The sequence below is a fragment of the Notothenia rossii genome (genome assembly GCF_949606895.1).
Source record: "Notothenia rossii genome assembly, chromosome: 4".
NCBI lineage: Eukaryota > Metazoa > Chordata > Actinopteri > Perciformes > Nototheniidae > Notothenia > Notothenia rossii.
In genome coordinates, this window is record NC_136902.1 from 84,394,377 (window position 1) to 84,421,997 (window position 27,621).

The 27,621-nt window shown below is 39.2% G+C and overlaps 1 protein-coding gene across 1 annotated transcript; it reads left to right on the forward strand.

The window, feature by feature from the left end:
- Nucleotides 1-365: 365 nt before the first annotated feature.
- st3gal4 (ST3 beta-galactoside alpha-2,3-sialyltransferase 4) lies at nt 366-27,621 on the forward strand. The gene is made up of 12 exons (XM_079677870.1): nt 366-671; nt 7,015-7,082; nt 8,422-8,491; nt 10,629-10,710; nt 11,006-11,095; nt 12,380-12,477; nt 12,881-12,944; nt 13,355-13,450; nt 15,633-15,822; nt 16,322-16,459; nt 26,397-26,546; nt 26,635-27,621. The coding sequence occupies exons 3-12, from the start codon at nt 8,464-8,466 to the stop codon at nt 26,722-26,724; spliced, it is 1,026 nt and encodes a 341-aa protein (XP_079533996.1). The 5' UTR covers nt 366-671; nt 7,015-7,082; nt 8,422-8,463; the 3' UTR covers nt 26,725-27,621.

Sequence of the window (27,621 nt, forward strand, 5' to 3'; positions counted from 1 at the left end):
TGTAAATAAAACGAATTAATGATGATGATGAATGTGTTAAAAACATAAAGGACTTATACAATAATTAAGTACTAGTCACTCTGCTATCTGTTTAATGTAAAGGTTTAACAAAACATAGGCAACAACAACGTTTTTCCAGATGTTGTTCCCTCTGGTAATTAAGTCCAGTTTAAATCGGTTTGATGAGGCTTGATGGGGACAATAGTCAAAACACACCGGGTATCACATCGAATGTGAAATCTGTGTTTCTTCATGTCCAACGCCAGTACAGTCAGGTTGCAGCTTGTACATTTGTTCAGGGAATGGCATTTGGATTTGCTCTCCACAGTGCGCGTACCCACATGCGCATGCGTCCATGCTTTGAGAGAAAAGGGAACGCGCTGTAACAGAGAGAGAAAGCAAACCGCTATATATGCCTGCGGAGTTCATGCTACTCAGATCAACTGGAAACCACGCCATGGTTCCTCTAAATGGTGTCGAGGGATGAACTTTGATTTCCACATCCTGTCACAACTTCTACCCGGGTTTGTGTGCGCGCTGCAAGCTGGGTATATCTCTCGATTTCCCACGCAGCGTGTCATCAAACGCAACGTGAATTTGGTCCTAAATCATTGTACAGTACAACAGGCTCGCTCCACGGATTAAAGCTCATCTGTCGGGCAGCGCTGCTGGTAAGTAAGACCCTTTCGAGCTAACGTGTGTTTGGAGTTTGTCTACATGCGACATGGGACCACCGATCTGATGTAAGTGGCCTCACTTGATCACAAGAATACATTAGATTACATTGGTTACTTGTTAGACCCATTTATCCAAAGCGATTTACATACTCAATACTGTGGGCAATCCCCACAGGGGCAATTTGGGGTGAAGTGTCTTGCCCAGGGACACAACGACATGCTGACCGTAGTAGGGTTTGGACCTGTGACCCCCGATCCGAACACCAACGCTCAACCCACTGCACCACACGCCTCCAGATATTAGATTTAATTTGACTTGCTTGCCACGAGATTTGATTTCCAAATTGTTGTCAGTGTTTGTCTGGTTTTGTGCGTTTGTATGGATAGACAGATAGAAGACTGGGCTTAAAAAGACTACTGCATTTGTGAAAGATAATGATACATGTTCTTGAATTGATTTATCCAGAGACAGTAATTACCTTCCCTGTCATCTGTGATATAGAATCTGAGTTGAAGTGGAATTTAAGTTACTGTAAAAAAACACGAGACAGGAAATGTAGATAGTTTTGAAGCATCAGTTCTGTGTGTTGTTTATTGCTGCAAACCCATGTTACCTGTGATGTTTTGCATTTAATGGGGCTTGACATCTGCTATCATAACATTACCCTCTGTTCCCTGCAGCAGCCACTGCTGGGAAGCACTCGTCCTTGAATCAGTTTGGTTGCAGTCTGACTTTATTTGAACACACTTCTCTCCCTATCTACATTCATTTTAGGTAACAGAATCAGTTCTTGCATGTTAGTTTTTGTTTAGTGTCAACAAAAGCATTACATGACAACAACTTAGAAGGGATATTATGAAGGGTTTTTTATTGTTCCATGTATATCTCTCAGCCTCAGTGTCCTCAGGTGGGATACTTAAAACCTTCCAGTTCTGTTGGGACTTCTCCCATGGCAACTGAGCCATGGACACAATCTCCCAGGATCCTTCAGTATTTCAAAAAAGAAGAATAGAAACCCAATACTTTATGTAAGAGCTGTTAACCTGTAGACCAGAAGAAGAAAAAACCACAATTTTAAGCATGGTGGCTCAATACTACACCTTTTCATAACGTCCTTACTCTCTTGCTCTGTGCTCCAGCTGAATCAGGGCAGTGCATGTCACACCATAAAGTCAGACTATTAAAGTGTAGAGTAAATCTTGATCCAACTTGTTGGTGGGAGGAAGGTCATTTCGTAAATCAGCGTGATAAGACCTGACATAACAGGTTTGGGAATGTACAAACTTGGCACATAAATGTTAATGGTATTTGAGATAATGGAGAATTAAATGGATTTTCTGATCCATTGCCACTAGTACATTTCCCTTTTTAGATTTTTTTTGTGAGGGTTTTGCAACATTTTTGTTTGGTTGACTCAACTCTTTGTTGTGAATGAGCATTATTATGTAAACCTTGATGTCACAGGCTAAACTAGATTTCCTCCAGATGTTCAAATGAGACTGATTCAACAGTGAAACATTTGGCCTCATGCAGCAACTCTTTGATTTCTTCTCTTAATATATGTTCTCTTAGTTTTCTTTAAAAAGGCTAGTGGGTGGTATTTTGGGGGATTGAGCATAATTTGAATACAAATTTCACAACAATGTTTTCAGTAGTGTATAATCCCTTGAAACCAGGATTTTTTCCCCCCCAGTTTAGAATGAGCCCTTAATATGTAGCCTACATATGGAGCAGTTGTTCTTACACAAAGTCCTCTATGTTGCACCACAGTGATTTTAAAGGCCTTTATTTTTTTGTATTAGTTCTTCAATTCTGGCGTTATGGCAGTGTATCAGATGGTCAAAGACAGTGTGTACAGGTGATTTAAATTAGCTAGAGCCAGTGTTTTGATTGCCTGTTTTGTTTGGTGTCAAGATCATCAGTGGTACAGCAGGAAAATGAAAAAGACCATAAGAGCAGTGAATGCACACAATGTCAGCCAGGTATTGTTATAGTCAAAATTAATAATCCAATAGATATAACAACTCTTAAACCTATAATAATCCAAACATTGTGTATTTACCTGAACAATAAAATGTGTGTTTCCTTGCCTAAGATGTACATGTATGTGTAAAACAAATACAAATATGTATAGTTCTATCATTAAAATAAATAGTGTTCACTTTATGGGATGTTACACTCTTAATCAGATGTATATCTATTCTTCTTGCTCTCCACTTTGCTGTTTTTCTCAGTCTCTCTCTCCAGCTCATATTTTTGAAAAGCTGAAGGTCAGCTACAATATCTTTATGTTCTGCTAAATCACTAAACTGTCAAAAAGTATAAATGCTATTCGTTTTGCCAACAAACCTACAACCTGATGAAACATATCATCCAAAAGGGGGCATTAAATCCTTATTATCTGTAGTTTATTGTGGTAGAAGCACACATATCATGCAGTCTCTCATTCCTGTCTCCGCGAAGGGCTGCATGTCTGCTTTGTATTTTCACCGGAAGTTTACAGTAGGCTTTTTGTTGAAACGATAAAAGATGTTTTTTCTGTAGCTCACCTTGGGTGGCCAACCTAGATTATAGAGAAAAAGTGGTATTGTTCTGACAAATTGAACACTTGAATCACAGTTATATCTTTGAGATAGACAGAAAGATTGATGGATGGATATATAGATGGATGGATATAAAGATGGATAGATAGACTGCTGTTTCATGGGGTTGTATAAGGTCACAGAAGCAGCCAGCAGCTACATAAGAGATACACTTTCTGCACAGATGTTGCATTTAATAGGGCTTAGAGGTATTTAGCTCATGGGAACTTCGTATCAGCTGCAACGGCACAATCTGCTATCTCCAGTAATGTCTACTTTCACAATCTGATGAACACACATGGCCTTAAAACAACTGGCAAATGTTATCGTACTCTTGTGCTTTAATTTTCAGCCCAATAAGAGAACAGAATGTAAAAGCTAGACTACAGTGTTCATTGTGTTTCTGGTCAATTGGGAAATTGCTTGAATTCACAATAACAATATTAGCTAGAGCTTTAACTGCATTATCATCAATTCTCTGTCTTGTATTAATACCTGTAATTTAAAGTGTTTTTAATAAATCTGATGTGTTTTTACTTAAAGGGCACACAATGTATAGAGAGGTGGTGATGAGGGTTAGGATTAGGGTGAGTGTCGATTGGACCAATTGCTCTTTTTGCCCTAAGGCCCCTAAATGGGTTAATCCAGTCGTATGTAATGTGACAAAAAAGGTCTCTTCTTATTAGCCGTTTCTCTCTCTCTCTATTAATATATTCTGGACAAATTCTTGAAGTCATTAGTTGATAAAAACAAAATGTAGATAAACTGAAGGCGTTACTCAATTAATGGATTTTAGTAGTAGTATTTGGTATCATCAATTCACTTTACATCTTTTATAGACATGTAGCCCCATGTACCTTTTACTTCCCTATTGGTGTGGACCTTTTGGATGGGTTTGGTCAAATTAGACCAAACCCATCCAAAAGGTCCACACGGAAAAAGACGTGCTTTTAATTCCTAGTTTATCAAACGTCCTCAGGGAGAAAACTAATTCCTGACCATCATGCTATAAAAGAAAGCTATATTGTGCTTATCATAGTCTTATAGCATAGTGGAATATACAGCCAGCTACAAACACTCACCGGCAGGTGTGACCCGAAAAACTTCTCCTGGCTAGATCTGATTAAGACCAGATGACTCCTAAAGTAGTGATAGGACAAAGTTACTGAGTCATCCAAGACTGTATACACACACACACACACACACACACACACACACACACACACACACACACACACACACACACACACACACACACACACACACACACACACACACACACACACACACACACACACACACACACACACACACACACACACACACACACACACACACACACACACACACACACACACACACACACACACACACACACATATTGAATTGATTTAATTAAAACAAGGGACAGTGTACATTAATCAACATATTAAAAACATGTAAAAGTATTCAAATTAGCCAAAAGGCTAGTTTTCATCGATAGTCCCTTTGCCAGATGGTGATAGACATCCTAAAAGCAATAATAAAGATACCACAACATGATTATACCATTGTAAATATTTACAATAGATGACATCACTGAAGAATACAGATAAGAGCAATTCAATATAAATTGTAATCTGATAGTATTTGAAAATTGATATCATATAATGATGAATGGTACATTCATTGCATTTATATAGCTCTTTGCTGCACCTCAAAGCACTTTTACATACACATGTCAGCATTCACTCATTCGCACACATGTGTAGAGAAGCAGAGGCTGCACTCACACACCTTTTGGCTATTTTTAACGACACCTATTACAATTCAATTTTCCAATGTCGTTTCCAAGTAGTAAGACCTACAGTTTGTTCATCCAAAAGAGCGCTCTGTTGATATTAAGGAGACAGGACTACAAGTATGAATCAAATGCTGCTGGCTAAATAAGATTGACTGTTTTTTGTTTTGATCAGTATGAGTCGACAAGTTGCCATGAAAGAAGGGAAACATGTTTTTGCATGGCTCTGGTCGAGTTCCTTCCTATTGTGAAATGTTAACTCAAGTGTCTGAAATAAAAGCGTTGATTATAGACTTTGAATCCTTTTCTTTATAAAAGCAGTCGTGGCGTTAAAAATGGGGCGGATTGAGCCCCTCCGAATGGATTAAATTCTGGGATTATGTCATTTAGAGGTGGATTTTCTATTGTGAGCGGGACCCATTTGTGATTTTCTTTAGAGATTGTGTCTGTGGTTGAGTAAATCAGATGGTAGGAGAAAGGGGGTTGGATAAGAAGGTCATTTCGGGTCACAATTAAAAGTATTTCATCCATCTAAAACCAACACATCACATCTAAAAATAATGCTTTTAGGTCTTTGTTCGACGTGTGTTAATGGTGCAAGAACAAGTCGTGATGGTGACGTCTCACAATAGCTCAAAATGTATTTAATTTGTAATAAATTGGCGCTTTAAGGAGTCGCAAAGACTTGAACATCACTGTATAAATGCAATTTACCATAGTGGGAATGTAATGATTGTTTGTCAACATCTTACTAAGCTACGTTAACACAAGACTATCTTCCACTGATGCTCAGTCATAGTATTTGGCTTCTCAGCCCTCACCTTTCCCTGGAATTTTGAAAGGAAGGAACCAATATAATAATAATAATAAACACCAACATTTCTTCCATCCCATGCCCTGGTTTTGCGGGAATGACGTCCTCTCCGCTGCCTGACTCATCTTTAATCACTACAGTGTGTGACTAAGCTCTTTTAAGTGGTCTGTCTGCATTTCGGTGGTCCATGGTTTGACTTGCAGCAATGCTGTTTGTGAAGAAGGGCATTTCTGACAGCACTAAATCTCACACTCATATCCCTCTCATCTTAAGGGCCCCCTATGCTGAATCACAGCCAGTCAAGTATTGTGCTGTTTCGGTATGTGTTGTCTATAGTGTCGGGGGAAGGCCCTTTTGTCTCTTGTGCTTCACAGTCTTTTGAGCTACAGTATGACATAACTTCCTCATGGAAAGAGGAGGAGGGCAGGGTTGGTATGAAGTATTTTATCGGAAAGGGCTGCAACAAATGATTCCACCATACATTTGACTGTAACATGTCAGAATACCGCTCACATGCCAACAGTGGAATCTTTCACTTACATGTTTTGTCCAACTCACTGTCCTAATCGGAGCAAATCTTTATTCTATACTATTAAGTATGGAAGAATATCAGCCCATTTCAAGACTGTATGACATTTCTGGATTTCAATGGAGTTAATTTATTAACACAGGTGTTGTCCTCTTGTATCGATCCCTGTTCACTTGTGTGAGGATTATTCCGTACGCAGTCAAAAGAGCACATAAGGAGAACATCTCCAGGTTTGAATTAGGTGTCTTCAGGCTCTCCAGTAACAAACACTCAAGCCTTGGAGCACAAACAAAATGTGATAAAAACAAACAAAAAAACTGCTGCAATCTCTGGGGTTTATGTGGGGCTTATTCTAAGAACCAGCCTGCTTCAACAGACAACAAGCTCTTACCTGATTCCGATCAGCTGTTTGTTCTCCTTGAGCAACTTTTATCTCTCCACCAGCGGCCACTGGCCTAACCTCACCCCACTGACTGACATTCCTACAAACCAGTTTATCTATGTCTCTGCAATTTTTGTGTGCAATTTTCACTTAAAAATTGTGTTTTAGTTCCCTAATCTAGTACAAAGAGACAACAATTTGTTGTTCAGATATTGTCCTGTTGAAGTTCATTTTGTGTTTTTGTTACAGGGAGAGGCCCAGACTCACTACATCTGTACCACTGAGGACATATTCATTGGAAATGAAAGAGGGAAAAGGTAAGATGTTCTGTGGTAATGTGGTTGTCTTTGTTGGCATTTTTGTGGTGACTGCAAAGCTCCCTGAGAAACTATTGTTTGCAATATTTTGAAAGTATATGCGTTCAAGAAGTTTGTTGGTGATTCTGTACCAATCGGAAACACTCATCTCTATCAACTCTTAAGCTGCATTAGGGTTTATTGTCTTTTACTTTGTATAAAAGCATGTGAAATATGCCAACATTTACAACATTGTTTTAATCAACTAAAGAGCAAACAATTCAATTCAGCTTGACCATGAGCAAAGGCACATAGCCGTTGGATTCTTATTTAATTCAAGCCAATCACCCAACAAGAGGAACTAACTAATCTTGGTCATTTCCTTTAAAAAGAAGAAGACACATTTGGAGTTTGCTTCTCTAGAAATTCTCCTGTGTTATCGTCATTTCCTTAAACAATACATTATGATACAAACAAAGCCCAGCCTGATATCCGGATCACGATAAAAACCCACCGTCTACAACACCAAGAAATGATACCCTAATTCAGAGGAAGCGAGTGTTGTGAAATTGGAGTTTGGTCTTTTAAGGAGGGGCTCGAGTGGCCGCGTGTACTGTAGGGAAGTGAAATACAGAGCGTCCCTGTGGTGGTGTTAATCGATCATGTGGTTTCCGCTTCTTCGCTGTCTCCAAGTTAGGGTGTGCTTATTTACTGGTAGATCTACGGGGGTATTGCATTACTGTTGTTGCAATGTAGCAAGTACATGTGCACACAAGACCATCTCAAAATAGATATTCAGCTGCTTCAGTTAGCTATTGATTCTGATGGGCTCCCCCCGAAGCGGTGTTAAGCATGCTCTGCAGCCATTTGGGTGCAATGCATGGTCCCTAAATCAGAAAGACTGTGAATAACAAGTGCATGGTACAGTAAGTAGACATGTGCATGTAACAGTACACGCACTTTAATCTGGTTTTAACTGTAATCTGACCTATCCCAAGCAGCAGTGGTAAAGCTAAAGTGATACAGTTGGATCAGCCCCCAGTTCAGGGACCAAGTATCAAAGTCTAGTATGATCCTCTTAAAATGATCAGCCTTCATATGCTGCCTCCTGTCTCTCTCTCTTTTGCACACATCCTTTTACGTTTGATTGATTTGTTCTCCGCCACTCGATTGTATCTGAGTCTTGCTATGAGTACAAGCATTGCATGTTATTTGACTTCATGACTCTAAGAGGACAGCTCCATTGTGTGTTTCGTGTTATGGTTCTTTACCCCAAACCTCTTCAACACCATTCACACAGCAGTTTTTGAAGGAGGTGCTTATACATTTGGTGTTTGTGCTTTCTGTACCTGTTCCCCAGGATAATCATGCACTGTGTAGACAGGAGAGGACTAAGGAGCACATGAAGATGTCCCAGAAGGCAACTAAAAGTAAGAACTTTTGCCGTGGGTGTTTTTGAAGTAGATGTTTCATTACTATTTCTCTCACTTGATATTCAGTAAAACACTCGTCTGATATATGTGTAATTTAAGGAATCAAGGACCAAAATGCAAATGTTTTCACCGATTAATGCTCAGATTTCTTTGAACCACTATTACTTGTTGTTATATGCATTGGTTACCTGTGATCAGTACCATCTGTTACCTTTATCGCGTCTTTAAAATCAGCAGAAATGTATCTGTGACGATTGAGGTCACAGATTAAGATAATCCAAAATCATCAGAGCAGAATGACACTGCACTTAGAGTTTGCAACATCAGTTTTGTTGCGTAGCCACACAACATCTACGCAAAAAAACCCCTCATGTCTTGTTTAATGTTTTGCCTAAATTGTTGTGGGAAAAAAGTTGATGCTTTTTAGGTTATTCACTCTTAATGTAAAGCAGGGCTCTTGCCTTTATGCTGCAAACAAAAAACACCCACAGTGATTCATTTTCAACAAAGCCTGGAGCGGCAGTTGAATCGCAGTTATATCTTTGAGATTGATAGAAAGATTGATGGATGGATATATAGATGGATGGATATAAAGATGGATAGATAAGACTGCTGTTTCATGGGTTTTATAAGGTCACAGAAGCAGCCAGCAGCTACATAAGAGATACACTTCCTGCATAGATGTTGCATTTAATAGGGCTTAGATGTATTTAGCTCATGGGAATTTCGTATCAGCTGCAACGGCACAATCCGCTATCTGCAGTAATGTCTACTTTTACAATCTGATGAACAAACATGGCCTCAAAAAAATTGCCAAATGTTATCGTACTCTTGTGCTGTCATTTTCAGCCCAATAAGAGAACAGAATGTAAAAGCTAGACTACCAGGATCTGAAGGTTTCTGTATTTTGTTGTAGCATAAAAAATGTCCTGTCACTAAATCTCACTGTCTTTACTTATTTGGAATGTACTAGTTTGTATACTTAATAAGAAATAGTCTGTGCCTCCTCCACACACAAAAAAGAAACACCTACAGCCATCTTTACACTAGGCTACATTTGACAATATATAGGTGGTTTCAATCTTTTCATTTTCATCTAACACTTAGACCATGAACTCCCAGATTAAATTCTTATGCTGGAATATTTTTTTTAGTATCCATTCGTATTTTATAAAGTGTATGCATGGTCATGGAAACTAGACGGACAGGTTGGAGAGGATTTTACAAGAAGCTATTTTATAAAAATAGATTAAAAAAAAGCATGAAGTTCCCTGGACTTAATCAAACGGATCTGTCATCATTCAAAAAAAGTTATTTTAATGTATTTTTACCGGGACAGTAACCTGATTTTATCTTTATCTTTATCTCTTAAACTGCACTGTAACTTTTTATTCATGTACTTTTTGTTAATGTAATTTTTATCTTAATGTTTCTTTTATTATCTTTTCTTTTTAATGACGGTTTTGAAATGCCTTTGTCTGAATGTCTTTCATTTTTGTAAAGCACATTGAATTGCCTTGTGTTGAAAGGTGCTATATAAATAAACTTGCCTTGCCTTTAGTCCCTGGACAGACAGATGAAAATATCACCTTTATAAATGGCAGTATGTTAACCCAGTACAGACGCTCGTAGAGTGTAATGATATCATGTTTTTTGTTGGTTTGGCAGGTATTTATTGCTCCTTAAGTAGGATGAGTTAAATGTACAGTCTCAATTTCACACTTGCTGCGATGCTGTGCAAAGTTGATTTGAATCTTCCTTTCCCGTGTCCATTAAAACATTTTGTATCTGTACAAATTTCGTTTCCTGTAGACCTGTGCCGTTATCTCTAAATAACAAGTGGCACATGCAGAAAACAGTTTCAGTTTCATTTTTCAGTACCCATTCTGGTTCTGCTAATCTGTGTTCATTGGGACGCCAACTCTTGAGCCGTATCTTATTTAAAAAAAGTTGAGTGTGTTGTTAAATGAATCACAATTAGAGTGGTTTGTTTTCTATCATTGGGTCATTCCCAATCTCTAAATCAACTGCTGTAACATCAAATACATCTCACTTTGAACTAAGCTATTGGTTGTATGCTATATTTGATAATTCAGTTTTTTGAAACCTCTGTTTTTGTCTTCTTTGAATCCAGCATGGTGCCTTAGGCTTCTCCCAGTGCTCTTCTTCTTCATCTCCTTTGTCACATACTACTACTCCTTTGCCATACTTCAGAGGTAATCACACACACACAAACACAAGCATGTCTTTTTTTCCTGGTTCCTCTCCGTATTGAGGTCACAAAATTACAGAAATGCCCATTTCTGGTAAAGAAAAAAGTAATCTCACGAGGTCTGTTTAGTGCTGAGTCATTTAAAGTTTACCCACATATGGTAGTCTTTGCTGCTGGTCAATTTAAACCCTCACACTTGCCCATTCTTGCACTTTTTAAATGTTCTGGGCCCAGTTTCTGTGTTTTTATGGATTCAGCAGCAACGTTCATGCCAGTTGTGGTGATTATCTGTCTTTCAGCTACGGAGGCACCAACAAGTCTCCGAACAGTAGCAAGTCGCTGTGTGCTGGCTGGCTAACCCAGAAGAAGTGGGAGAGCCTTAACTTTAAGTGAGTAATGGCATGTCTGTGTTTTTTTTTTTTTTTTTACAAACTGGAGGGAGTGGATGGCTTATTAAGGGGAGGAAGGTATGCCAGTATTTTTATTTGAGCATAAAGTGCCAGGAGTCTAAGAACTGTTAGGCCTGCTTTTTACCAGTCCTGAAGGAAAAGCAGTGAGAAAGAACAGGAATTATTATAAAAAAACTTTTTCCTCTGAGTCGGGCACATTTCAGTTACTCAAGTTGATCAATGTTTGATGAAATTGCTGAGGGAAGAGATAATATAAAATCCAAGTTTGCTCAGAATTAGCTCTTGATAAGGTTGGCCAGACAATAGTTTGTTTGTGCTCCTCAGGTTCTGCCTCATTAAGCAATCATTGTTCCACAGCCCCGAGCCGCTTCTCTTGCTCTATCTATCGGTTTATTCAGCTGAAAAGGTAGTGTTGGCCTTTTTTCTGGCTCTGTTCTGCTACAAAACAGTGGTATGCTCTCCATCTGGTTTATCCAAGCCTCCTCAGAGGTCACTGTTTATTTTCTTTAGCTCATTAGACCTGGCACTGCCCGCCCTTTGACCTTTTTAAACAGTCAAGATTCGTAATCCCCTGTGTTTGCCCCAGTTAAAGAACATGATTTGCATTCTCACATAAAGCCAGTGGCTGGTTGTTCTCTGGTTTTCACATCAGTCATTACAGGCACAACGAGGGCATTAAGGCAATCGTACTGACATTTCTCTAATTAGACCCTTCCCCGGAGATTTATGCTGATCCCCTGCGAAGAGCTAGCTGGCACACGAGGGTAATAACTGTCTGATAGAATCGCAGTCAAAGACAGTAGGTCATAAACAGCTGGAGTCTGAAGTCAGGAAAGCAACTGTTTCACATATTACAACCTGCCGTATTTGTCTCACTCCACAGGCTCTCTGAATGTTATTGTTTTTTCTCCCTCTCCCCGCGAGAGAAATGCCAACAGGAGATTTTAATGAGGGAAATCAAGCTTGAATGACATCATGTACATGGCTGGTTTATTTACAATGAGTCTGCTTTACCTGCTTAATAGATAACAGGAACATTAGGGAAAGTCAAGACAAGCTTTCCATGTGCCAATATGAACATGGCTCTGTCGGTCTGTCCATTGTGTGGTTTCAAAGTTGTTATAGCTTTTCTCCATCCTCGCTGTCTTACGCCTCATTCATATCCTCCACCGCAATCCATCGTGTGATATAATTTATACAGTGAAGCCTTGTGCACTGCAGTATCATGTTGAAATTCCTGCTCTGACATTTTTTTTCCTGCAGCATTAGCAGACAGACTCGGCTCTTTCTGAAGCTGGAGGATTTCTTCTGGAGGGAGCATCTGTCAAAGCTGGCATTACCTTATGGCATTAAGGGCAGTGGTATGTTGACTTTATGTTATACTCGGCACATGTATCATCCTGCTTGTTGTATGAACGCGTATGTTCTATACTTTTTTTGAACGCCTTTGCAGATTGGGTTTACAGATCTACAAAAAAGTATTTATCTTTACAACACACACATCCCGGTTCCACAACAGAATGGACTTATGACCATAGCTTGCACTGATGCCTTACTGCTATCAGGGCTTTGATAAAAAAGATCACACAATCTTTATACAGCACTTTGGTCATGCTCAAATCAGTAAGGAAACGAGATTAAAGATATTCACAGTTGAAGTACTACTAGGAAGTTTTCAACTTTTTTTTTTGTTGCCAATGAACATCTGTTTTAAAGATTTCAATCAGCTATTTCAACTTCTCTTTTTCTAACTTTCCCACTCAGAACTACTGCTACTGCAAATCCTTGCTGTTACCGCAAATTATCAGGTGCCAGAAAACATTGAAAAGTAAGTTTGAGCGAACTTCAGCCTAAAACTCCTATATTACAGAAGTCATGTTCTAATACATTTAAAAATCCAGGATTAGTGCCGTAGAGTCCACAGGTAATTTACACTACAACAGGAATATTTCTCACAAAAGTTATGATTGGTTGAAGATGTTTTCCAGATGTGGTTCTGTAACATCCTGTTACACTTTGTCAGTCCTGTTGCATGACTTCATTGCTGTGATTATAGGTACTTATGGGTAGCTGCTTAGCCGCATAACTGTCCCTCATTATAGTCAAGAAAGCACCTTCGGGCGCTATTTCTCTGCTGATAAATATGATGTCAGTTACAGTATGTCTCCACACATTTAGTCTTTTATTGTACTAAAACTTGAAAAGAGTCACGTTTGCATGTGGTGTTTTTCTCCTCAGCCTGGAATGCAGAAGCTGTGTAGTCGTGGGCAACGGCTTTGCCATCAAAAACAGCTCGTTGGGAGGCATCATCAACAAATATGACGTGGTGATTCGGTAAGCAGGAAGGAAGGGATCAGATCAATCACATTTGACATTACATTAAATGTCATTTAGGTCATGCTTCTATCCATAGTGACTTACAACAAGTGGAATAAACCATGGAGAGACAAACTCAGAACAACGTGAAAAATGCAGATATATTCACTTGAACTACACAATTCGTTTCAAATGGGCTTTCCCTTTTAATAGCTAAAATATTTAATAATTTTAAAAAATTGTGTTGGTTTTAATGACCAAGGAACAAAGGAAACAATGTTTAGTTATAATTACATTTACTAGCAATTTGACATGCTGCCGATAGAAAGAAAGTTATGAGTTTTGTAAGATTCATAAACTTTTGATGCATTTTTAATCCCACTTCAAGGTAATTGTTTTTGGGAGAAGAATGTTTAACATTCTTTTATCTTACAATATCTGAACCGTGAGAACAAATTATAACATTTGTAATCAATAGCCACCCTCTTGATTCAAGATTGTTCTTATACATTAAGAACAGATGGATCCTTGTTAGATGAAAAATGATTTCCCCCGCCTCTTAAAGCAGGGTATGAATTCACTCTGCTGTACACTAATGACGGACTGCATCCGACTGTGTGACCCTGACACAGAGCTCTCCTCTTAGCAATTAGTACACTTTTCTTCAGTTCTTTTAAATGGGGAATAGAAAGTGTTTAGTTTACTCAGAGACAAAGGCACTCTGCAAATCTGACTTTACAGCCTTGGAATGAACACATGCATTCTGAGTTTTTATAAGCCTCTTTCAAACAGCCCGAATTTGGCCTAGCCACAATGCATTTTTCTCTCCCCGTCACCCCCCCTTCCCCCTCCTCTTCTCTCACATCTATCCCTCTCTCAGAAGCTAACCATTCCCTGGCCAATAGAGCAAGGTTACTGTCATTCAAAGCTTGCGTTAGAGTTTGACGTTACTGTGTTTGTTCTGTCTGTCATAGAAACACAGACTTGAAGTTTTCCAACACGCATTCTGTTCTTTTGGGCTCATTAATTGATCATGGAATAAGTTATGAATAGTTTTTTGGAAGATTCAATTATTTGTAAAGAATAACAAAGCAGAAGTGCCTTCGTACCCGAGAGGTTTCAGCGCATGCCACATCACTGCCGCGTCCCCAGTATTGATTTCAACCTTGGGATTTTTGCTGCATGTCATACTCCTCTCTCTCCCCCCCCCCCATTTTCACTTTGTCCCTTTGCTGTCAAATAAAAGCAAAAATGGCTTTTTAATATCCTTTTAAGTAGAGCAGGGATGTTCCCAGACTTTTAAATGCCTGAACACTCTGTGCCCTTTTTGCAGCCCTTATTTTTTACTGCCATTTAAAAACCTGTTTTTGATTGAGAGTTGACTCTGCAAAGTGACAGGTGTTATCTAGAAGGGACAGAAGAACTGGAAAAACATCCTGATTGCTGTTTTAACAAATATTTAGTTTGTGTCAACATATTTCTTATCAAGCAGGAATGGAACAAACATGAACTGATGAAACTGCGGCTTCTGTGAATCAAACTTGTCTGATAAGATAAGATAATTGATTTTGTATTATTTTGTAGTTTTGTTATTTTAGATTGTTAGTTGGCTAACTAAACCGCTAGCTTCTTCTTTATTTTATCAGTCTTTTGACCAAATGAGGCATGTTCCTAATATTCTAATCCAAAAATTACTTTGTTAGCAATAGCATACTTCCTTCAACATGACTGAATTCTATGGAGTGTCCCACACGGTGTAGGTTACTGTTCAAAAAGGCTCCGTTCCAGGGCTGTTTTGTTCAGTAATTTTGTTTGATTTTAGATGTCAACGGTTGTTTGAATGAGGTTTATCTGTAAAACATAACCCGAAAGTTGTGGTTTCACTACGTCTCTCTATTTCTGTGTAAACTTTTGGTTGGACTCGTATGTGAAATTGTTTACACAAAGTTCAAAGTTTATTTGGAAAGCTATAGGAAGCTCACACTGCTTATCCAGATATATGATGTTAAGCCAGAGATGTGTTGCCCGAAAGAGATGTGGCGAAGGCAGAGTTAGCATGAGGCAGGATGGACATGCTCAACAACCTTTTAGTGGTCCCGATGCGGTTTAAACAATCTGTATGGATGATTACAAAAAAATGGAAATCAAAACAAACCTGAAAATTATTGTCTCTAAATATAGTATCGTGTCCCTGCCTCAGGTTGAACAATGCCCCAGTGAGAGGATACGAGGAGGACGTGGGGAATAAGACCACTATGAGGTTTTTCTACCCTGAGTCGGCCTCGTACAACCCGGGTCTGAACAACGAGCCCGGCACGCTCATGGTCCTGGTGCCTTTCAAACCGCAGGATCTCCGCTGGTTCAAAGAGATCCTCTATAACGAGAAGAGGGTACAGGCTATGTGTGAGAATGCACTCTATCTCACACAAACACACACAAACACACACATGCTTTCCTTCTTACTTTGTCTCACTTTCTTACTCTCCCTCTCGGCATCACATAAACACTCTCCGTTTAGCTTCTTTCCCAGCCCTTGCCAGCCATCCACATCATGAAGCAAATACTTAAAAGGTTCGACCTCAGTGATGCCAGTGCCCTTCAGCTATAAATGTAGTTTCCATTACAGACATCCTTCACTCTGTTGCTCGGAGCACCCAAGGCCTCCTTCTGCTAATAGTTGCCAGGTCATTACCGGCTCATTTGCACATCGATTTAGTTGCCTCCAGCCATGAGGGAGTCACAGGTTCAATTGCATCTTTGTTTGTGCAAATGAACTGTGGGCCAACTAAAAATAGCTACGTTTTTTCTCATGTTCTGTCCTTTCTGTTTATTTTAATTTCACAACATCCCATGTCTCATCTTTTCTCAATGTTTATGCGTGATTTCCAGGTCAGAAAAGGCTTTTGGAGGAGCCCTCCTCAGATCTGGTTGGGTGACTACAGTAAAATAAGGGTGCTGGACCCCCACTTTCTGCACCAGACTGCAGACAGACTGCTCCGGATCCCTCTGCAACCCAAGAGCAAACAGGTCAGAGATCCACTTACATGTGTCTGTTTGAGAATAATGAACCATAACTTTGGTGGCAGTCCTTTTTTAAAATGAGCCTTTTGTGTCAAACTCAAAATATTTTTCCCACGAGTACCTTCTACCGTGTTTGTTCTGCTTCTCTCATACCTCCCTTTTTCCCTTTCTGCTCTTCACTTCTCCCCACATGAATGTTAACAAGGCTGGATGGAGCATCCACTGATTAGCCACAGCTCCTCCAATGATCCGTCTTGAGCGCTGTGATAAACAGTTTACTGGAAGAGGCATCTCTCTCGAAACGTGGCCGGGTCAATAGCCATTTTTAGGATCCAATTACTGCAAAACATGATGAAGATTAGCTTCTGCTTGGCATTCTGGCATATCATTACAAGATAAGCTCCTCGTTCCTTCTGGGACACGCTGTGAATCCCTGTCAAAATAATTGTTTTTTGAAGGAAAGCCAGAACATTTTTATAAATTTGAACCAGATGCTCTGTTTTTAGAAGAAAGAGGATCAGTGTTTGGTCTCTGAGGATGATTATTGCTGTTTTCCCAGGGAAAATCCCTGGATGGACAGTTCAGTCGATCTTTATTGAGCATGATTTGTGACTTTTGGGGTGGAGTGAGAACTCTCTAAAGACAAGACAACTTCAACAACAGAGAACAAACGAAAGAAACCTAATCATAAACAGATTCATGAAACTACTCCGGCAACGATTGCACAACGAGAACCTGACGCATGATATTTGTTCTGCAGTTTGCAATTGGTCTGTTTTGTTTCACAAATTGGGCCCCACTTGTTTGGCTGAGCTGATTGGATTTCGGGCCATTACTCATGAAGTGAGGTTTCTCTGGCCCATGCATCCCATCTGCCCAGCGGGGTTTGTTGTGTGTTTGGTAGGGATCGACTCTGACATAGGCCGGAGCCAAGAATCTTTTTTGCTTGTTCCCCTCTCCTGAGCTCGTTTTTTTGTCAAATAGTGAGTATGAGGGAGAGGGGTTCGCCTCCCCTTTTTAGTCCCCCCCAGTCTAAAAGGGGACTAAAAAGTGCCCTTTTACACTGCAGTACAAACACAACGGGCCGATGCATGAAAAGAGTGGGCAGTGGAAGGCAGCGATCCTACAGGCGGTCGCCCGACAGGAGCTCTGCACCATCTGCACAGACAGTATGGAAAAGGCCGGAGGAGGAGGAGGAGGAGGAGGAGGAGGAGGAGGAGGAGGAGGAGGAGGAGGAGGAGGAGGAGGAGGAGGAGGAGGAGGAGGAGGAGGAGGAGGAAGAAGAAACATATACTGAAGCAATAGAAAGAACTGGGATATATTTCCGAATGAGAATCAGGAAAATGTCCCACAGCAGGGACATTTATGTGGTTACAGCAGAGTGAACAGTGCAGATAGAAGAATTCAAATACAAATAAGTACACGTCCAAAAAAAAGTGAACATGTAAAAGCAGTGAAGAAGAACCCAGTAGTGAATAGAAAAAAGTAAATAGAAAATAGTAAATAGTGGTGTTATTTTACAACACTGTTACAGTAATGCAAAAAAAAACAGCCTGTAACAATTGTAAAATAGTATAGAAAACTAGTGCAGCCTGTAGCCGGTGGTTCTGCTGCAGGAAGAAAGGAAATAAGATAAAGAAAGAAAGAAAGAAGTTATCTGTATTCAGGGCTGCAAATATATTTATTTGTCCTTAAACACTAGTGATTTAACTCCCTTAACAAACTAGTAAACCTAGATTCTTCTCTCCTGTCTTTTTCTGTGTCCTCCGTCTTTTCTTCTGTTTCTCTCTGGTATTTTTTCATTTGCCAAATAGCAGCAGGAGTCCTGACTGCAGCAGACCTCCTTTTTGCAGATACTACCCTCAGCTAATGACCCTGCCAGATAGCCAAGGACCCCCTTAACACACACATACAGTACACACACACACACACACACACACACAGACAGACAGACAGACAGACAGACAGACAGACAGACAGACAGACAGACAGACAGACAGACAGACAGACAGACAGACAGACAGACAGACAGACAGACAGACAGACAGACACACACACACAAGTTCTTCTTGACTTTTTTGTATTTCAGGCACACATGCACACACATAACTCTTATGTTCACACCCATCTTCACAAACACAACACTGTGTTCAGCTCTTGTAGGTCTGGCTTGCAGCGGTGACTGTATGAACCCCCACCCCCTCTCTCCCTTCTCCCCTCTCACCAAGGCTCCATGGGCCTGCGTCCAAACTATGTGCCGGGCCGCTGCTGAGCTCTGGTGTTCGCCTGTGTGCTGGCGACCACATGAGGCTAATACACACAGAATGTCAGCTGTGTCCCATTGTGGGGTGCTCTTCAGTTTCAGAACTGAAGAAAAACATCAGTAGTGCTCACGGCAACAGCGAATTGATCCTGTGTAATGTTTTGGATCCTAAAGAAGACAGGACAGGAAAGAGGCCGTGTTTCAGTATCTTATCGAGGCTATCCGGTACATGTGGCCTTTTGTATCACTGCAGGAAATCTCACATTTGTTTTGGATTTGTTCATAATGATCAACAAAAGAACTTAAGCCCAGCTATGGACGGATATCTCTTTATCAGACGGTTTGTATCAAGGCAACCTGAAGTAGAGAGCCCATCTCTTAGCTAATTTATAGCAATGTCCGAGAAACTGGACCTTTTAAGAAAACTTATTTCGCACACTTACATCTGAGCTGTTATATCTACAGTCGGGCCCGGCTAGTAGTGTCAAGTAAATCCATAGTATTACAACAAAAGTGCTTTAAACGAGGTAAATTACGAATGTATGTTCTCAAAATTTGATTTTGCCAAAGCGAGCCCTTTTACTATAATAATACTAATATGTTATGTATTATATAAACCATATTCAGGGCCGGCCCTAGACTTTTGGGGGCCCTAAGCGAGCTTTGGCTTGGGGGGCCCCCCCTCACTCTAGCGCGTTCTCACTACACACAACACGGAACCAACTTTTGTCGTATGATGTTAGCATAAGCACACATGTTGTTGTATAAATAAGCATGTAAACACCGTGGACCTAACCTCCTCTAGGGGGGTCCGGGGGCATGCTCCCCCGGGAAGATTTGTTTTGAAATATGGAAGTTAAAACATCAATCTGGTGCACTTTGAGAGCAAAATTAAGAGATATATGGATACATCTCTCAACACCCATATGAAAAAGAAGAGTAAACAGACTTATGGATATTTTACAAATCACTCCCCTTTTAAACTGTATTCTTGTTTTGTCATATAGTATTTCATAACTGTTTTTCATTTATTCTCTCTGGCTGTCCATCTCATAATGTGCACATAGAAATTAGCTGTCAATAGGAATATCATTCAAGAATTATAATTTCATGCAAAAATCTGTCACAAAAAGAGGTTGCACATTTAAATTCAGGTGTTGTTATGGCAACGTCAGTGGCCAAACAGCCACATTTATTTACTGCTGCAAATACGTTCAAACATGCTGTCGACACGTAAAGCAGTGGCAACTGTGCCACCATTTCAGCTGACTTTTTCTCAGAAATACTGTCACATAACATCCATATATTTCAGTGCTAGGTTGATGCTTACCTAAGCTAACTATGAAACACTTTAACTGGCAGGACTCCGGATCAACTGTGTACTGTAAGGTAGCTACTAGCTTCATGTCGAATAGTAAGTCAACATTTACCAGAGAGCTTTCTTTAAAATGACCAGGTAACGCTAAAAAACATAACATTTAGAGTGTATGACAAAGTGTTTATTTAATATATCTGGCTAGCTATAGCTACTTGCTAACGTTTTAGCTTACCCCCGCGATTCAAAGTAGCGTCAACGTAGCTGTAATTTATGCTTTGCTTACATGTTCGCAAAACTTGGAAGTTTACTGACATTTACATACCTTGTTTACCTGGCGCAAGTGGTGGCTCTGGGGTTGTTGTGTGAGCCACCACTTGAGAATTGTCGCATTTTTTAAAGAATAAATGTTCCTAGTCCATCTTCCAAAACTCTGAGTCTGACTGACAGTTTATTTTACACATTGTCACAGCTCACAGGATAGGTACCTGTCAGCCAATAAGACGGATGTTTATTTCCATTCAACTCTCTGGTGATTGGTCTGGTGTCTTGCCTCTGTTGCATTCACTGAACATGGGAAATTACAATCCTGCCGTCCTCTCTAGTGTCATGATGAGGTTCAGGTAAAGCACGGTTAATGTATTATATTATTGACTCAATAATATAATACATGACTTTGAAAGTAGGCAATCTAGGCATATTAACAAAATTATTGAGAATATCAACTCATTGCCAATAATACCACAAAAGTGCAACGCCCACACATGCAGACAAACAAACACAGTTCATATGTTTGCCTCATTATACACAATATAAAACAAAAAACAGTCCCTTCTTAGCAAGGCTTAAAGCAATATTTCAACATTCCTGGACATATGCTTGCATTGCTTCTTTGCTGAGAGTTAGATAGATGAATCTACATCCATTAGCCGGCTAGCTTAGCTTAGCATAAAGACTGTAAACAGAGGAAAAACACAAGGCTGACATTTTCCAAAGGTTCAAATCCAACCACCAACAGAAGTGTTATCATCTATCTCTTAAGCAAGTTAATGTATTCCTCAATATATTTAACCGTTTCTTTCAACAGAAAAATTATGAAAAGGCTGCATAAAATAATTGATTATATCATAATGAATAATTTCTTAACACATCTTCTTATCTGAATCTATAGTCGGTTGACAAAAAAGCTTTAGTTTGGTAGAAATGTATAATTTAAGCTATCAGTAAACTGTGGGAAGAGGACCACCACTAACACTGATATGTGCGTAAACAGAGCTCTTAGAGGAAACCTGATGATAACATGGAAAGCATTAGTGAAGGGAGAGATATGATAAAAAGGCTGTTTGTGACATTTCGGGGAGGGATGGAAAGAGACCGTTTCTTCTATCTCCTGGTCATGTGTAAGTTATTCCCATTCCTCTGCCTCTGTGAACACGGATAATCATTGACAGACTCAAGAGGGAAATAGCCAAAAACACAGGGAATTATCTGCGCAGTAAGATCCCGCCAGGGACAAGACAACAAACATGTCTCAACTCATTAAATCTCACATTAGTTGTTATCTTTAAAAAGATCCCGTGGGGTAGGATGATGATCCCTTTACTACCTCCACCAAGGATGTTATGTTTTCTGCTCAGTTTTGTTTGTCTGTATCAAGCAGGATTAGGTAAACCAAATGTCAGGAAAAGTTAGTAGAAGGGTGTAGCATGGGCAAAGGAAGTACCCATTACATGTTTCATGGGATCTGAATCACAGGAGAAATGAACAAATGATCTTTGACTTTCCTAAATGGATAAATAGGGCATTTCTGCTGCGTTCATGTGGTAGGAATAAGAGGAATAAGAGTTCTTGACTTGTAAATGTACGTGAAAGCCCCGTTAATCTGGAACAAGAGAAATATCTATCAATTTGTTAAAGCATTACGATAGAACACATCTTCGATGAAGCATCCATGTTTTGTTTATTCCAATTTAAAGCTCATGAACATGACAAAATCTGAAAATCTGCTCCCAATTTGAATAATCCAAGGAGCCTTTGAATGCACCGTTGGCCTAGGCGGAGGTCTGTGCCCTTAAAGTGCCAATCTTTTCTTATATGTTTTTCACAAAGGCTGATCATGTGATACCAAGTGTTAACAAGTAAACGGCAGAAAATATAATATATTCGAGCACTATTTCTAGACCAAGATTCATTTTGTGTCGGGCAACACAGGATATTGCTGTAAACTTTTCAATACAAATAATATAAAAAGAGAGAAAAAACACCAGATGCTCTGTGATATCTTTACAATATCTTTTAGACTTTGAGTTAGCCAGAGGATGTGATGTCATAGGCAGTTTATTTAAGCAATATATCACGGCCTGAATTGAGCTATTGCTTTTGTAAAACGGTTACCAAGTGTGGCAATATGAAAGAAAAATACACACTGTAATTTAAATAGTTTTTATTAGTAAATAATGATGATCAAAATAAAATAGTTCCTCCGTTGCCTTCTGCACGAAACATAACAGCTAGCGAACATATTAGACAGAGAGCGTTGATCCATTATTTGGCTATTTATTTACAGTCATTTGTATGTTGCCGTTTATTGTGCATCCACTGAAAAACTGTCCAGCATCAGTACAGTAGCATGGCTTACGTGGTTACTTGTATAGGTTGAGGTTGTTCTAGGCTGTTGCTTGGCGTGGCGAGAATATTGCTCCACTTTCTCCGGTCCCCGAGATTGGGCTTCCAGTAGCTCTGGAGAGAGCTTTCGCACCTGTGGCCACTAACGGTCATAATTTCTCTGCTTTGTTTCAAGACCCGCATCAGAAAGCCTTTGAATGGTGGTACTTTTCCAGTTGGTCTACCTGCTCTTCACGTAGCTCTGCATGTCGTAGTTTAGGTGCTTTCTTTTTCTGGAGATATGCACTGCTAAATCCACTCCTCCATAGTAATACCCCCCCGGAGGTCGAAGTTAATCTTGAATGTTTCCATTTTATGCTTTGTAAGTTTGTTTCGTAATGGAAGAAATTTAAATATATTTATAAAACTGGCAAGTCAAATCAAGCAATCTGATTGGTCGATAGCTTTTTGCGGACCTCTTTGATTACAGATTTGAAAACATCGTTGCTTGCTTTAAAAGTAGCACAATTCATTATGTCAAACCTTGGAAAGTATCTAGATATCCCTGCCCTAATGCCAAAGGAACTGAACACTGAATATGTTTTTCCGTTTGATGTCTATGTCTGGGCCGCTGCGTAAAAAGGAGGGTTTCTGCCCAGTTACTTCTCCGATGATTTCTTGTTCCAGTTTGAAAAGCAGTTTGCTTTTCAGCCCAACGGTATACTGTTTTTCTCAGACGTGGAGGGATACTGACATGTTGTGAAAAGTAACTTACAATTCTACCCGTGGTATAGGCTCAGTATATCACGGCTAAGAACCAATCAGATTGCTTGATTTGACTTGTCCGTTTTATAAAAATGATATCTCTTATGCTGAATAATCCCTTTGAATAAAGTAGCATGACGTTGTGTATCATTGATACCAGCATATTTTTACAGTTTCAATAATGGACATCCACTCCTCCTCTTAGAGAGCAGGTTTATTGTTTTGAATACAATTATTTTGCCATGACATTTACAAAAGGTAATCACCGGTGCATTCAGCTGTTTTTTTTGTTACATTATAGATTGAAAAGAGATTGCTTCTATGTATAAATATGGAAAAAGTCACAGATGTGCATTCCTTTTCACATCTACTCCAAGAGTAGGGAGTGCTTCAATAATAATTCCTTTTTTTATTTAACAAGGATCATTATTAAGGCCTAATGATTGCGTGGTAATGAGCAAAATAGGTGAATACTTTGTAGTATAACAAGAACAAATTACCAGTGAAATGTGAACATTTGTTTGGGACATAAAACACTTTAAGCGGATAGATTGAAAACTTGAAGTTCCTTAGAAACAGTTGTATTGCTTAAAGGCAGCCATTGAAGGATTCTTACTGGGCTGAATTGCACACTCAATTAATAATTTTAGTTTTTTGTATCCTGACTTGTGAAGAAATGATGAATTCTAGGAAGGCCCGTTAAAAGTGAATTCGAATAATCAAGATGACTTTCATTGTTTTTGTGAAGGAGTCAGCGGAGAGGTGACAGGAAATGAAGGGAAAGAGAGAGAACAATGTTCAACCAATGTCCCTGGACCAATTTGAACTAGGGACGTTGCGGTTCATGGTTAGCATCTTCAAGCCAAATTCCTTGGGGACGCCTTATCGAGTTGATTAGGTTTTTTGGCAGGATTTCTTTGTAAAGTAAATATGGATGAAATGTGTGTAGATTGGCATTTTGGGGATTTTTGCTCGCTTAAATGTGTCTCTTTATCTGTTTTTGTTGTTAATTATTAAAATAGTTTATAAATATATTTTAATATTGTCTGTAAATATATCCATGGTTTTGTGGACAATGAATACAATTAAAATGTAATTTAATATAAAGGGGAAATGGCAATGTTTCCATAGCGGTTAAACAACAATAAAAAAAACAGGTCTTAGATGCTTTGGAGGCAGTTAAAACACTTTTCGTCATCTGTATGTCACATTGACACATTCAGTGTATGGTATTTGTTTTGGATAAGAGCCATAGCAGATGGAGAAGTGTCAAATAGCAGCCATACGCAGAAAAACAAATTCTCACTGAACTACCCAAGAATAGAAAAGTCTGTCAAAAGCAATAAGTAGCAAACATTTTGTGTTTTTGAATATCTATTTAAAACTATTTTCCTCCAAGCCAAGTGCCCTTTAAACCTAAATAATAGAATAAGAATGTTGGAGATGAAGAGATTTTTTTCTTTTCTTCTAATACTTTACTCTAAAGCAGTGTTTTTCAAACTTTTTCATACCAAGGACCACTTAACCAATAAAAAAACACTCGCGGACCACCTAACTCCACAAATGTCAAAAAACACATCGTTTTTCTAGAACAGATTATAAATCGCCTGAAAATGGTACAAACAAGTGGCAAAAGGTTTGATGGAGGTGTTGCACTGGGCTATATCATGCAGAGATATTCCCACGAGAGTGTGGAAAACTTAAATGTATTTATTTATTTCAAATAAGAAATGTTAACAATATACTCACGGACCACTAGGGGGCGTTCACGGACCACCCGTGGTCCGCGGACCACACTTTGAGAAGCACTGCTCTAAAGTATCAAGTTGGAAATTAGCCTGAAGTTGTTACTTGTTACTGGCAATGAGAGTGCTTTTATTAGAAAGAGGTCGCCTGAAGGCAGTGAATAAGCTGCTGGGAAAGGCCCAGTTTTCAGGGTGAGACATGCTAATGTGAAGAAAGTATTTTGTAACACAACCAAGACCTTAAGCAGTGCCCACAAGCTGACAGCATATAACGTACCCAGTGTAAGTTACCTTGTCTCTGTTTGAAAGAGAAGACATGAGGTTTATCTTTGTCATACCTGCTAAGATTGCGAGATTGATCACATTATCGCACATTTCAGAATGTTCCTGGAGAATCTCACATGTTCCACATTACATAACCGCCATTTGGCTTTATTTTAAAGCTCCGTAAAATATGTTCATTTCACCTCTGTATCAACAAGAGCAGGATGTAATGAGAAACTGATTATTTGATAGTATTCTGCACATGGGGAAGGTTTGTTTTGTTTTCATTTGCAGGTCAGAGGCAGCCGTTCCTAGCCCTCCATTTCCATCTAGTGGTGAAGGAAGGAACTGCAGAAGAGTTTTAGTCTTTTAGTCTGCTTAAATCCCTTGACTCAAGCTTTCACTACACAACTGTTGCACAATGTTTAAACATACACGCTGACTTAATAACATATTTTATAACCTAGCAAAGCTCCTGTTGAGTGCATGTAGATTCCAGCATACCTTTTATTTAACATCAAACATTTGCATATCAAATAACTAAATCCTAGTGGTATTGCCAGAGGGATTTTCTATTGGCTCGTGTTCAAATGCATTGTATGTGACTGAGGGGCGGGACATCTCTTAGCGGTTGACCAATCACAACGGAGCCGACCTGCTTACCAATCAGAGAAGACCGGGCTCTGGTTTCAGACAGAGGGGGAAAAGAGATATGTGAAAAATAAAGAGCCTTTTGAACATAAAAGCAATAAACATGTCACAGTAGAAGAACAAAATACTAATATGAACCAGAAAATGAGCATAATATGTCCTCTTTAAACTTGTTTTCTTTTACATTTTTGTGGTATTTGCTGTTTACTACGGTGTCTTTTTTTGTTACTATGACCAATGTCAGAATTGTTTTAATCCAAACCAAAGTGTATCATGATACAAAGAATAAATGCACTGAGCTTTTAATTTTAATTAGATTTATTTTTGTTTTGACAGCCAGTGCATCCTACCTCGGGGATTCTCGCTGTGTTCGTTGCTCTCAACTACTGTGATGTGGTCCACATTGCTGGTTTTGGATACCCTAACACAAAGAGCCAAAGGCACCCTATCCATTACTACGGATATGACACCATGAAGTCAATGAAGGTGGGTTAGCGGACATTTACAGTGCTTCAAAAGTAATCTCAGTTTTACCATACTGTGTCATTACATACTGTTACACTCTCTGTTGCAGAATTCTTACCACGATCTCAATCATGAAGCCGATGCCTTAAAAAGACTGGAGGATTCGGGTGCCATTTTGTACCTGCACCCACATCTATGATACACATACCTTTTTCGAGTTTGATTGAATCCAAAAATGTGACCGAACACCAAAACTTATTTGCATTTGGATGGGTCAACCCACTCCGATTCTAATGTGCCTTTTTTGCTGTGGGATACAAGACATTTTTTACATGTACTAAGTCATCATTAGGTGGCAAAAGTGTAAAAATGTCGAGCTCTAAAGAATGTTTATATCCCTGGCGCCTTAAATTCTCTCAAACTAAGACACATGAAATGTGACTTTATAATGGCTTTCCTTCAATTTGGTGACATGGCTTAGCATCTTGTATTATGTTTTATGATTGTAATTCAACCTGGATTTGAATCGCACCATTCAAAGTGAGTACGCAGGAGAACTATTCAAAGTTGTCCTGTTTGTGCAAAGAGAAATTACGCCTGATTTAGATTGGATAATCACTGTGCTTTGATTTAGCTTTTAAGACCATTTGATACTGTGGGCTTCTAATTTCCACGGAAACAAGAGTTTTCGATCTGCAGTTTACATATTTGTTGTTGTTTGCAAAGATGAATGCATATCAGTGAGTTCCAAACTAATCAGACCGGTTTCTCATTGTACACACTCACTGTGGTTTAGGATTCAATCTAAAAAAACAGCATCTGTTTTATGTTAAAGAGGTGTGTACAAATCTACAGAATTTCTTTGTGAACTTCACTTTTGTTGTTAGTTTAATTGAGATGAAAATGAATTGACCCCAAGCCTGATTTAAACAGGATTTAATTAATCTTATTTTTTGTAATTCTTGGACTGGAAATACTACTTGTATTTTGCCGATTTGGTAGCTTTTTGATTGCAGGTGTCTGGGGGTTTAAGTTATTCTATCCTTTTTTGTGTTGCTTTTTTGTAGAAACAAAACCAATAAATGGTACCACTGGA

Coding starts and splice junctions, on each gene's coding strand:
- st3gal4 (XM_079677870.1), top strand. CDS start 8,464: ATGAAGATGTCCCAGAAGGCAACTAAAA. Junction 10,711..11,005: donor TCCTTTGCCATACTTCAGAG/GTAATCACACAC, acceptor TCTGTCTTTCAG/CTACGGAGGCACCAACAAGT. Junction 12,945..13,354: donor GTGCCAGAAAACATTGAAAA/GTAAGTTTGAGC, acceptor TTTTCTCCTCAG/CCTGGAATGCAGAAGCTGTG.